Below are 13053 nucleotides of genomic sequence, written 5' to 3' on the forward strand. Positions count from 1 at the left end.
TTTTGCCTCCACGTGGAGCCAGCGTCTGACCGGCATGGGCATGGTAAGGGGACTCCCGTGGGGCAGTCAGGGAGCAGGCGGAGGGTTGGATGGGTCAGGAGTTCTGGGGGTCCTGTCTGGGGGCGGGGAGTGGTTGGATGGGGTGTGGGAATCCCGGGGGTCTGTCTGGGGGCGGGGGTGTGGATAAGGGTTGGGGCAGTCAGGGGACAGGTAGGGGATACGGTCCTAGGGGGGCAGTTAGGGTGGGGAGGGTCTCATGAGAGGGCAGTCAGGGGACAAGGAACAGGGAGGCTTAGGTAGGGGGTAGGGTTCTGGGGGGCAGTTAGGGGCAGGGGTTCCAGGAGGGGGCAGTCAGGGGCCAAGGAGCGGGGGGGGAGTTGGGGGTTCTGATGGGGGCAGTCGGGGTGGGAAGTGGGAGGGAATGGATGGGGGCGGGGCTAGGGCAGGGCTCTCCCCTCTTTTTTGATTATGGAAATATGGTAACCCTAGGTGAGGAGGGAGCCGGGGGGGCGCATAGGGGCTGGCGCCCGTATACATCCACTGCAGCCTGCAGGAGCCCCCGGGGGGGCACTGGGCCACAGCCTGGGCAGGGAGGGCGGCTGCTCCCCGCTAGCGGCGCCGCCGCCTTTGCAGGGCTGCTGCCCCCCTGCACCGCGCCGGCTCCTCCATGGCTGGGGCTCGCTGCTGACGCAAGCTGACGCTCTGGCTCTCCGGTGCCTCCGGAAGGCGGCTCCTCCCTGCCGAGCTGCTGCAGCGGCCCAAACCCGGCAAAGCCAGTGAGTGCACTCGGGGCGGGGGCCACCAGGGTGAGGAGAGAAGGGCTCGCGGGGGGGCTGTGCACCCTCCAGGGGAGTTCAGGGGGCAGGGAGGGGAGAACCTGGTCTGGGGAGCAGCCCCTGGGCATGGCTGGCCCCTGAGCAGGCTGGCCCCTGGGTCTATAAAGGCTCATTGGGATTTGAATGAACCAATGTGCAAGGAGGGGGGGGCGCAAGGTGGAAGTTTTGCCTAGGGAGCAAAATATCCTTGCACCGGCCCTGCCCCAGGGGGTGCGTGCACCCCAGGTTAAGAACTACTGCACTAAACTGATGAGATCTGCATTTTAATTTAATTTTAAATGAAGCTTCTTAAACATTTTAAAAAACTTGTTTACTTTACATACAACAATCGTTTATAGACTTAGAGAGAGACCTTCTAAAAACGTTAAAATGTATTACCGGCACGTGACACCTTAAATTAGAGTGAATAAATGAAGACTCGGCACACCACTTCTGAAAGGTTGCCGACCCCTGGCCTACAAAAACAATATTCTTGATAGGTATTTACTCCTGAAGAGCAACCCCTCAAACCCTGGACTGTCAAGATGGAGTGAAGTAGCCAGTGGATGCCTAGTAATATCCCAACTATCTGATGCGTCACTAAAATGTGGGAACCTCCTCCAGAACACGGCACAACTTTTTCAATGCACATAAAGTGACCTCTCCTTATGTGAGCACTCATGCACTCCCCAATAAGCTCTTCTCTCTTCTCATCCACTCTCACTCCTGCTTTCTTCCCCAGTCTCCTGATCTTTACTTCTACCATCTCACTTTTCCACTGTATTCTCTCCTCTCCCTCTATCTGCTGACTTCCCCCTATATAGGATGATCATCTGCATTTCAAAGAAGTAAAGGACAACAGCATGCAAATTGCATGACAAAGCTATTTTTTAAAAAGGATGGCTTTTTCACAATGTTTTGTCAATAAAACATTAAAAAGAACATACTAACGGCCATACTGGGTCAGACCAATGGTCCATCTACCCACCCCAGTATCCTGTCTTCTGACAGTGGCCAATGCCAGGTGCTTCAGAGGGAATGAACAGAACAGGGCAATTGTTGAGTGATCCATCCTATGTTGTCCAGTCCCAACCTCTGGCAGTTAGATTAGGGACACTCAGAGCATGGAGTTGTGTCATGATTCATACATGTATCAGTCAAAAATTTAAGATTCACAAGTTCAGCAAAAACTTGACACAATTTTGAATTTTAGTGAAAAAATAGCATGCGATGTTTGTAAGTATTTTCACAAATTATGCCCCTCTTTTCAACCAGGTCTAACTCCAGCATCTGATCCTTTGCATCATTATTGCTTGAAATCATAGGTTTTATCTGCTCAATTGTTTCTTTGCTGTTTGTTACTGACCTAATTCATGGACATTAGTCATTGAATGAGGAGCATCCCTTAAAATAGGCAATCCCACTGCCATCAGCCTATGGACTGCCTCCGTCTGCTTCATTGTCCATAGCCGCATAACTCCCCACACTATCTGTTCTTCAGGCTGGCAGCAGAGTTCTCCCGGCCAGCTTGCCCCTCGCCACACTGGTCCTCTCCCTCCCTTTATTCTGAGGTTGCTTTGCCTTGATGAACATAATTGCCTAGATGGCTATGGCTACAGCAGGCAGGTCAGTTCTAAGTGTAATGCCAGTGAAAATCCAATGGATATTTTAAGTGAAGAACTTTCTCCTTTCTCTCAGCTCAGGCATCTGTGCCAATTCTGTATACTTACTCCTGGCCCTTGGCTTCCCATGCCACAGCTCTGCAACCAAAGCACCTGCTGGTTATATTCTTTTTTTAGCGGCTCATCCCTTCCATCTTTGTACTGGGCGCTCTGAACTTTCCTCTTGGTAATAGTTTCTGAAGCTTCATGTTTTAAATATCGTCCGAAAATGTGATGGCAACAGGATATATAGTAGGACGCTATCAAAGGCTTCCATACAGCAAAACTTTTGACAACAGAAGTTCCCTAATGGGATTTGCATCCCAGCTCAGTAGTAAAAAGCAATGTAATAGCCTCCCTCCACTATTTTTTTTCCTTCTGCTCTAATCATCTGTTAGGCTCTTCCCGAGCACTTCAAAGCAATTCTCTATTGTTCTGTTACTCTGAACTAAAGCTCAGCAGGGTTTAGCTTTTCAAAGCACCACAAAGGGAGTTCTTAATTATTCATCATTCTTCCATTTAAAAAAAAACACACAACAAATCTGCAATTCTTTAAACAAACAATCTCCTCTTAGATCTCAGCATTTCCAGTTGCTGAAATTGTGCAGAACTAAAAACAACACAAACCTTACAGTCTAATGGCCATCTACCACAGCTACTAGCTAAGGTCTTTATTCGATCCTACATGTTAAGGGAAACAAGACTGAACGGTGGTTACAGCATGAAACAAAGTCAAGGGACTTGCATTCTGTGCTTAACTCTACCAATGACTTACCGAGTAACCTTGGGCAAACCAAATTAGACCTTCATTTTCAAGTGTCCACTAGTTTTGGATAGCTCAATTTTAGAATGTGCAACCTAAGTCACCTGAGCTATGATTTTCAAAGTGCTGAGTGTCTGCACTTCTGAGCAGGAAACATTTGCTGTGACTCTAACCTTTGAAGCCTCTCATCTTTATGAAAAGAAATGTAAACCTCTGAGTTCACTACTGGGAACATGGTCGAGTTAATTTTCTTGATTTGGAAATTTGGGAATGGAAACTCTTGGGACAGAGCCTCAGCTGATGTAAAATGCTGTATTACCAAGGATCTGACCATTGTTATTGTTTTGTTTTCAAGTTTAATGTGCAGTAATAGCCCATGCTAACCTTGACCACCTTTTCTTGCTTATAGTAGTACATTCTCAAGCCCATCCACTCAAGAAAGCTGATAACTCTGCTCAGACTCCTGTAGTTAACGAAAATTAACTCATTGCATGAAGTCCAACATCAAGCCTTCTATACTTGGAAAATATTAAAGTTTTAAATCTATAGCAAGTGTATAGAATGGTGAACTTAAATTACTAAACATGAAAAAGAAATTATATTCTTGATTTGATTTAAATTTTTCAGAAGGAAAAATATACTCCATTGTTGACTTATCAGGTGCCTAGCATCACCTCAGAAAGGATGAAGAAGTTTTGCTGAGGCCAGCAGTAAGAGTTACTGCTAGTCCGGATGCCTGCATGAAATTGCAATAAAGCACATAAGTCCATGTGACATTCCAATCACCATTTTATGAACATTTTCCTATTTATTAATAGGAGCTGCTCTAAATTCTCTTAAGTTTTATGCCAGCTGCCAATTCTGGGTCTGGTACAAATTTGAAATGTATTAGAAGTATGTTCCGCTGGAAATGATGAAAATAAAAGGTGAGGAGAGAGTACAGCATATGCCAACACAGCAAGTTCATTGCAGACTAGTAACAGAGCAACTGAATATATGTATGTATTTAATAATTTCAAAGGCTTAGGTGAATTGCTCCAACTCTTTTCATAATGATAAATTGAGGCAATGAAGGAAAAGAGAGCAGTCACAGGGGAGAATAACCTAGATTTTCAGCCTCAACCTCAGATATTTAAAAAAATAAATCGTTGAGTATATTGCGGACAAAAGCATATGGAACATGACATGTAAGATGGTATATGGTATTTGCAGACAACCTGCACTGGGATACTTAATATATGCTTCTAACTTTTTCCTTGCAAGAGTTTTTGTAAGCGGTAAATAACAATGTGAGTCATCAGTAACACAAATTACTCAAAAAAAGAAGTAATGTGTAGTTATTAAACAACTTCCAGTGATAACCTACTCCATTCAATAGCTGCCGTATCATAGTTCAATACTGAATAAGACTGACCAGCAGTTGCATTGGCACAATTTTTATAATGGGGGTTGCTGAAAGCCATTGAACAAAACTGTTAACCCTGTATATCAGGGGTTCTCAAACTGGGGGTCAGGACCCCTCAGGGGGTCACGAGGCTATTACATGGGGGGTCATGAGCTGTCAACCTCCACCCCAAACCCCGCTTTGCCTCCAGCATTTATAATGGTGTTAAATATATAAAAAAGTGTTTTGAATTTATAAGGGGGGTCGCACTCAGAGGCTTGCTATGTGAAAGGGGTCACCAGTAAAAAAGTTTGAGAGCCACTGCTGTATATGATGGAAACCACTTCAAGCCACCGGGTGCTACTGCACCCCATCTGACCAGGATAGATAAGCTGGCCCACATTTAGCTCTAAATCTGATCGTGATTTTGATAGTGGAAAGGCCTTTGTAAGATTTCTCCTGTTTTGGCTGTAGAGCAGAGTCTAGTTTCTAACCCCCCTGGTCTTCTCCTCAAGCTGTTCATCTCTTTTTCTTGCTTTTACTTCTTATCCGTGATCAGAACTCTCATAATATACCTATGGATCGTTTTGGGAGGTAAAAAGGAAATTGCTGGCAGGAAGCATAACAAAACCCAGCTAGATCTCAAATTCCTGCAGAGGGAGGAGTCCCACATGGAAGACAGGAGGAAGAGGGAACCTTCCTCCTGCTATCCATACCTAGGGAGTGCTCCCAGAAGGCAAGGAATTCTGCTGGCCAGTTTTAGGAGGAAGTTGAGATTAGCCCCACCCCCACATTCATAGATTCTAAACCAGAAGGAACCATTATGGTCATCTAGTCTGAACTCCTCCATAACACAGACTACAGAATTACACTCAATGATTCCCCACTCAGGAAGTCCTGATCCATTCAGCTGCTTACTCAGCATGTGCCCAGTACCAGTGGTGCCTAATCACTACTGAATATGCAGCTCACAGTCAAGGTTTGGCCAGCCCCAGTGTTCTGAGAGTGTGCTAGTAATATATTTCAATACAGGGGCTGAAGGATATTTTGTAGCAAGAGTGCCTAATATTTAGAAGAAAATAAGAACTTGAGCTGTTCTGCCTGATTTATAACTTTCTGTGTCACCCTTTATTTTCTGATGAAGTCAAAACCTGCTTCAGGAATGGACAGCAGCTAATGCTATGGAGTATCAACGGATCAGCAAGATAACCACAACCAGGTCTTTCTTACACAAGGCACAGACATAACATCTGTCAACAGCCTAGAAACAGGACTTGATTAACCAACGCTCAAACCTGCAACCAGATTTTACTAATAAATCCTTGGATACAAGCCCACCCAATTTGGAGCAGGAGAGAATCTAAGGAAGAACACTTCTGTAATACATCTTTCCCCACTCACAAACTTAAAGAGACTATTTAACAGCACAGCCTAACATTTCTAGAAATACAATACTGTATGAGAATTTTATCAAATCCCTGTAGAATGCTAACATATTATCTAACTCTTTAAATAATAACCCTATTTTTTCAGTGCATAACTGTTGCTCTTTATAGCTTTCATCATTAATCTTTCAGCCATGGAGAGGATTCTGAATGCACAATTATTTATCATTCTGCCACCAAGTGAAGGCACACGGATAATGCCAGAGCATTAGGATATGAGAGATTATAAGGGCAACATTTTCAAAAGTGAGAAGCAACTCCTGGTGCCTCAAATTCAGGTGCCCAACTTGAGATACTTTTCAGAAGGCAGATGTTCAGCACTTTCTGAAAAATCAGATCCCTTTCAAGTTGTCTCAGAAGTTGGGCATGCAAAAATTAAGGCATTCAAAATTGCTAGTCACTTTTGGAAAAATCCGGCATAAGTGACCTACATTAATGAGAAAAATTGGTCTTTTAGAAACTTATTGTACCTTCCAGATGGCCTTTGTGGTTTTGGTGTCCAAAGTCTGGGCTTCCTTGGGTTCTGAATTAACGTGGAGACTGCTTCAGTCTTTAAATCCAGAATCCATCCTTTTGTAGACATATTATATTTCAAGTGTTACCATTTTTTCACACCATCTGTAGACCAGCAGTAGTAAAGTACAGACTGATATGGTATTTTAAGTGAGAAGCAATATTGATACTGGAAGCTGCAGAGGTTGGTGAAGTTTCTTATGAAGGCAAAGATCCATGTACAGCATGACTGAAGAACTATCAACAAAAGGAAGTGGTACTGATCTCTGGTCCACAGTATCCTACTACCAGAAATTGGAAGACCTCATGTGGGTAGAGTGGTGAATGTTGCTATATTTATACCTAAAAAAGGGCTAATTAAGCGCAGAAATCACATTATAGTGGCCTTCACAAAGCACAGACTGGAAATAACTTTATTCAAACCTATGCAATTTGAAGTAGTTCTTTGCAAATTATGTCAGTAAAAATATCTGCCAAGAAAGTCACAAATAAAACAGAGGCTAATTAGCTGTAACAACTGATTCTTGAGGTCAAGCGAAGTTACACCAGGGATGGATTTAGCCCAGAACGTCCAAATTTATCCACGTGACTCGATAAACTCAGGACAGAGCAAAATGTATAGATCACCTCACGCCTTTGTTCTCACCTATTGCTGAGATGATAGGACTAATGAAACAAGTTATCTTGTTAAAAGGACACCATCCACTTGAAAATAACATTTCTGCCTGAACACTTTGTACCTGCTGCAACACCAAAGACTGCTGTAACTGAAAGAAGGTAGTCAAAAAAATATTTTTCTCCATTTTTCTCCAGGATCTCTCCTTTATTTTTCACTGTGTGGATTTGACAGCGCGTTGTGTACAGTCGGTTCTCTGTTTCTCCTGTAGTCACAAAGAGTGGTATTTTGAATAGATTCTAAGTGACTTATGAGAACAAGTCCTATTGGCTTTCTAATGGGAATTGTGCTCCTAATTCACTTAGACACTTTTGAAAATTTCATCCTTCCTAGTAGGAGTAATTGTTATTTTCATTGCAGTAGCCCTAAGAGGACTGGGTCCCATTGTGCTACGCTCTGTCCCTCATTGTATTAAATTGTATTCAAGTTGTTATTTCACTCCCATCATTGTAGTGTAGCAAAGGAAGTATTTCTTCACACAACGCACAGTCAACCTGTGGAACTCTTTGCCAGAGGATGTTGTGAAGGCCCAGACTATAACAGGGTTCAGAAAAGAACTAGATAAATTCATGGAGTATAGGCCCATCACTGGCTATTAGCCAGGATGGGCAGCAATCGTGTCCCTCGCCTCTGTTTGCCAGAAGCTGGGAATGGGCAACAGGGGATGGATCACTTGATGATTACCTGTTCTGTTCATTCCCTCTGACACACTTGGCATTGACCACTGTTGGAAGATAGGATACTGGGCTTGATGGACCTTTGGTCTGACCCAGTATGGCCATTCTTACAGTAAAAAGTGTCCCTGTCCCTAGAGCTTACAGTCTAATGCTCCCATTCTGCAGTGGTCCTGTGCAGGTCTAAGAGTCACCACACACACATCTGATTGCAGGAGCAGGGCTTAAATATCAAAGAACAGACCAAAGGAAAGGTATAGCAGAATACAGCATACAAGCAATAGGGTCAGGGTATTGCAATACCATCAGAAGGCGATTGTTGGCATGTCTGGTATATAGTTTATGGGAGAAAGAGACAATTGCATGGTCAAAAGCAACACAAGAAGACATAGAAGTAGATAAGAAAGGAGCAGCCCAGCTGGTAAAGGACTTTAGGATACCAACAAAGAAGCTTGTGCTTTGTTGTGGAAAAGGGGGACCCACTGGAAGGATTAAGAAAAGTGATGCGGTGAGTAGAAAAGATGAGCTAAGCAGTGGCATTCTGACTAGACTGAAATGGGACAATGCAGGCTACAGGAAGGCAGAGAGGAAAAAGATGCAGTAATTAGGACAGCAAGTGACCTGGGCCCCGACAAGAGCTTTAGCTCCTGAGATGATCAGTTATTCTTATTCATTTTTAAATTCTGGTAGAGCCCAGAGGACCCGATTATGATAAAGGCCCCATTGTCCTTGGTGCTATATAGCTATAAAGTCAGAAATATTCCATGCCCTGGAAATTTTATAACCAAAGTTTCTTCCCAGACTGTATCATTATCCTTTCCACAGAGCACCACCCTCCCTCGGGACACCTGTACATTGTAGCCATCCTGCCAAGGAGGTGAGGAACTGCTTGGGGCCAAAACTGGTGCAGGGGTACAAGGCCTCTGCAGAGATGGCCAGGGCCTTCTGTGAAACCTCTGAGAGCCATCACTTTTGGAGACAGACCCCATCGAGGTTCAGTGAGGGAATTTATGCAAGGGGATATTTCCACCTAAAAAGCCCCACAGGTTTCAGTTCAAAATTAATCCACTTCCTGGGGTTTGGCTTTAACAGTAATTCAAATAATAGCAACACATAAACCTCTTCCTCAGCATGGCTATTCCTCTGAAGAGACTTCTCTGTCTCATACCCTACTTTCCTACAACCATGGAGCCTCTCTCACCCTTCCTCATGTCCAAGGTAGAATTAACAATTCGCACCAGCCACAGTAAGTCAACAGGACTCTCTTTCTGCAGGATTCCAAACTTGTTAACAGGTTACACACTGCCCCAGTGCTTTATCAGAAGCTAGATTCTTTTTTTAAATTGGTCAATTAAAAATATTCAAACTGACAGCATCTTTTTAAGTCAAGCTCCGTTCGTAGCAAGTAAGAGTAACTCCATGAATGAATATTGGAAATTAGGTTTCTGTCTCTGTGCTGCAGCATTTTAAGAATATTTTAGGCAAGAATTCCTAGCAACCTTCTGAAAGATTGAGCTTCTCCACTGAAAAAATGAACAGCTTAAAGCATGTAAAAATTTCTAAAAAAAATCCCTACAAAATATTAGTAGCGTTACAGCAATCATGCCAGAGATGATTAGCTCTACGTTTACTAAACAAAGCAAACATGCCCAACATGCACATTTCCAACAGAAAAAAATCCTCATATTTTTATAAATCTTTGTACATGGTTCATTTGATTTTGATTAAAACTAACACATTTTGCTGACGACCTATCAGGAACGTTCACTTCCTAAGTTATCAATGCAGCATTGATCTACTGCACTCTCTCAGTAAAACCATCATAATTCCTGAGGATGCCTCTGAAAAGCTGCCGTCTTATTTTACATAAGTGAACATACATGCACCTCTTCCCAGTCGATGAAGTTCCCACTGAAATGTGTAAGAGATGCAGAATTTGACTAATCCGCTCATTTGCTGCACTCAACAACAAGGAATGTATTCTGCTGATTCACATTCCCACCCCGTGGTTGCTCTAGTTAGTGGAAATTGCCACATTGAGAGTCAATGGACATAGGGTAGATTAGCAGGGCAGCAGCTAAGTAAATAAGCAAATGAAGATATATGAAAGTTATTATTACCTTTGCTCCACAGAGGATGAAAGTAACCTTTGTCCAAAGGCTGATTAAGAATCAAAAGGCAAAACGTCAGGTTTCCTATAAAAAAAAGAGATGATAGTGCTCATTAACAAGTAAATTGACTTCTCCCCTAATTTTCTTTGCTTTGTTTGCACCTAACATCCCTTCCTATTTAACGTTAGGCTGGAAACTTTGGAGCACACTTCACTAATTGCCCTTCTTAGGTTTCATCATTTCAGATATATAGAGGCAGCCAGAGATTCATTAGAAACATTTTACTTGGTAGTTATTTTAGCAAGTCCTTTTCATTTATAACAGTTGTTCTCTGCTAATGGGCCCCCTCAATAGGACCCCATGTCTGTGCAGCTCTCTTGATCAAACCTCTGTCTTGCTGTTGCCGCCTGTGCATGACATTTAATGGTATTAGCATTTTGGGGAGTGCATGTGTTCTATTAACAACAGAAGCTGTTAATGTCTCAAGGTAAAGTTCTCCTCTCAGATCTACTCAGAAGTTCTAGGCTCTGATTGTCTGCTCTCCCTTCAGGTGCAGTATTCCTGTTGACATCAACAGCATCTGCACCTGTGTGGAGAGTGGATAACGGCAGTCAAGATTTGCTGTGCAGAGCTGGAAGAACTTTTCCTTTAAACTGTTTGTTGACACACTTAGGGAGCACTGTGAAAAAAGTTATACAAGCCAAGAGTTCTGAGAGACAGAAAAGACTGCAGCTACATTATTCAGCATTACTGTTAATTATTTATTAGCATTACAGGCATGGACCAGGGCCCCACTGTGCTAGACACTGCACAAACACAGAACAAAGAGATGTTCCCTGCCTCAAAGAGCGTACAATCGAAGAAAACAACACAGGGAACATACTTGACAAGATATAATTATTTTACCAAAACATATTCTTTTTAGCATATGTCTGTTATCATGGTGATTCCACCGCCTAAATCTCACTCCTGGAAACAGACTATCACCAACACGCAGCCCTGCAAGTCTGCAACTAACCAGTCTGCATTCCCACAGCCTGAACTGGCTTGTAAGCCCCACCGTCCTTAGACTTTGTCCAACACAAGTGACAAAAATCAACACCCAAAATGCAAAAGTTTTAAAATAAATGGATACTTGCTATTCCAGACTGTGGCTCCAGGGAGCAAACGTAACCCCCATGCCTTATTAGGGTTGCATATGCTGGGAATAGCATTTATTTCGTTTCCTAATTATCTATCTTGGAATAGAAGTTTCCCCTGGAGCTTGATTTCCTTAAGCTATCAGGTTAATGAAGTCTATTTGATCATGTGAAGCCAATGTAATTGCAAGGAGAAATGATCTATCCCTAGAAGGTCTTCCGTGCCTCTGAGCACATTTAGTAGAGCAGAAGAAAGAGTCGTGCGGAAGTATGAGGAAACATAAAGGTGAAGAAAATCTCTGCAATGTGCATGAAAATCTTGGCAAAACAAGAAGGAGTTGCATAAGTTGAGCCACAAATGAATGTGCATGACAGGTAGCAACCTGCAATCTACTAAATACTACATCAGTCTTATTGTAGGGCAAATCAGACCATGAATATACAAACACAAAACTTTTCACATGAGTATCATTATATGCTGTGATGGGGCACTGGAATGATATGCTGGAAGAATCACATGCTCACCACTAATGGGGAAGCCATTATTGAGATAAGAGCACTATAGCTCTGCTATAAATGAGAAGCTGTAGCCTGGCTCCTGCTTGACTCAATGAAGAAGACAATCAGAAGAGAGGTCAGCAAAGTACAAGATTCAATACTCACTTATCTTTTATTGCAAACATCTGAACTGGGGGGTCGTAGGCTTGTACTTACTTACATACACCATGGGTGTCATTACAGTCTTGGCCTTTACCTCATCACATAACTTTCTGATGGGTGGTGTTATGCAGAACCTAAACTGCTGAGCATGACGAGGACTGCTCCCCATTTCAGCACTTTGTTGACGTTGCTCTACTCTTCTGCCCATTCCCTCTACAATCTGCAGTAGGGTAGAAGCTAACACCAAATATATATGGTCAGAGAAGAGTTGAGGAGACCACAATAAATAAATGAGAGGTGAGTGTGGAACTCTCTTCCATCCTGAGTTTGAACGTGTCTTTACCTTGTACTTGAACTGACAGAGACAAATAGGAACAATACAGCCGGGAACGGTGAACCGCGGCCACGGGGAGCTGCGGGGGGCCATGACTGCGGATGGTCAACGTCAACAAAATGTCTTGCGGCCCGCAATCAGATTACTCTGATGGGCCACGTGCGGGCCAAGGGCCGCAGGTAGCCCACCACTGCTTCAAACCACAGCAAGTGAAAAATGACTAAATGTTAATATTTGTGCCACCAAAGCAAGCAAAAACATCAACATTTTAACAGTGCTCATTGTACTGATATACAACTAACCAAAACGGGCCAGATCCTCAGCAGGCATAAATTGATAGTGAAGTGTAAACTGGAGCTACAACAATTCACACTCACTGAGAATCTTGACTAAAAATGGCTATTAATAAAATGGGGATTTCTGATAAATGTGAAGACCAGAGAGAAACTTCAGCTAGTACCATCTACAGCAGCCCTCTTGCTAAACAAGGAAGATTGTTAAGAGTAAACTACAGCATTGCTCCATGCGCTCTACTGGCTTCTCATTTGAAAAAAATCCACTTCCAGGTCTCCATCTTTAAAATCTCTTAATAAGTTAAGAAGAATCTATCTCATGGCTGTCTGTCCATCCATTACTCAAGAAGGCAATTAGCACGAGCTGAAGGTTAACCAAACTGGGCTGTGCTGGACTAACAGGGGAAGAAAATTCCATAGTCAAGGGTCCAGCAGGGAAAATAACTTGCCGGCAACCCCCTGATATGGAGATCTCTCCTGAGAGGACACGTATTGACCTCAATTGCTGCTGAGGTGCACATGGAGAGAGTTGGTCCCTCACGTAGCTTCTTACAGTTTTAGTGCAATTCTGTCTTTTATTATGTA

At 43.1% G+C, this 13053-nt stretch overlaps 1 protein-coding gene across 2 annotated transcripts in view; it reads right to left on the minus strand.

Annotated features, from left to right (window-relative positions):
• LOC112103624 (thiamin pyrophosphokinase 1-like) overlaps positions 1 to 13053 on the minus strand; it is a 599015-nt gene that overhangs the window by 396642 nt on the left and 189320 nt on the right. For both annotated transcript variants that reach the window (XM_026654049.2, XM_026654047.2), the window contains one exon: positions 10052 to 10126. In XM_026654049.2, the coding sequence (XP_026509834.1) occupies positions 10052 to 10126 (75 nt within the window). The remainder of the gene's footprint in view (positions 1 to 10051; positions 10127 to 13053) is intronic.

Source organism: Terrapene carolina, unplaced genomic scaffold (genome assembly GCF_002925995.2).
Source record: "Terrapene carolina triunguis isolate 2854851 unplaced genomic scaffold, T_m_triunguis-2.0 Scaffold179, whole genome shotgun sequence".
In the NCBI taxonomy this organism is placed as follows: domain Eukaryota; kingdom Metazoa; phylum Chordata; order Testudines; family Emydidae; genus Terrapene; species Terrapene triunguis.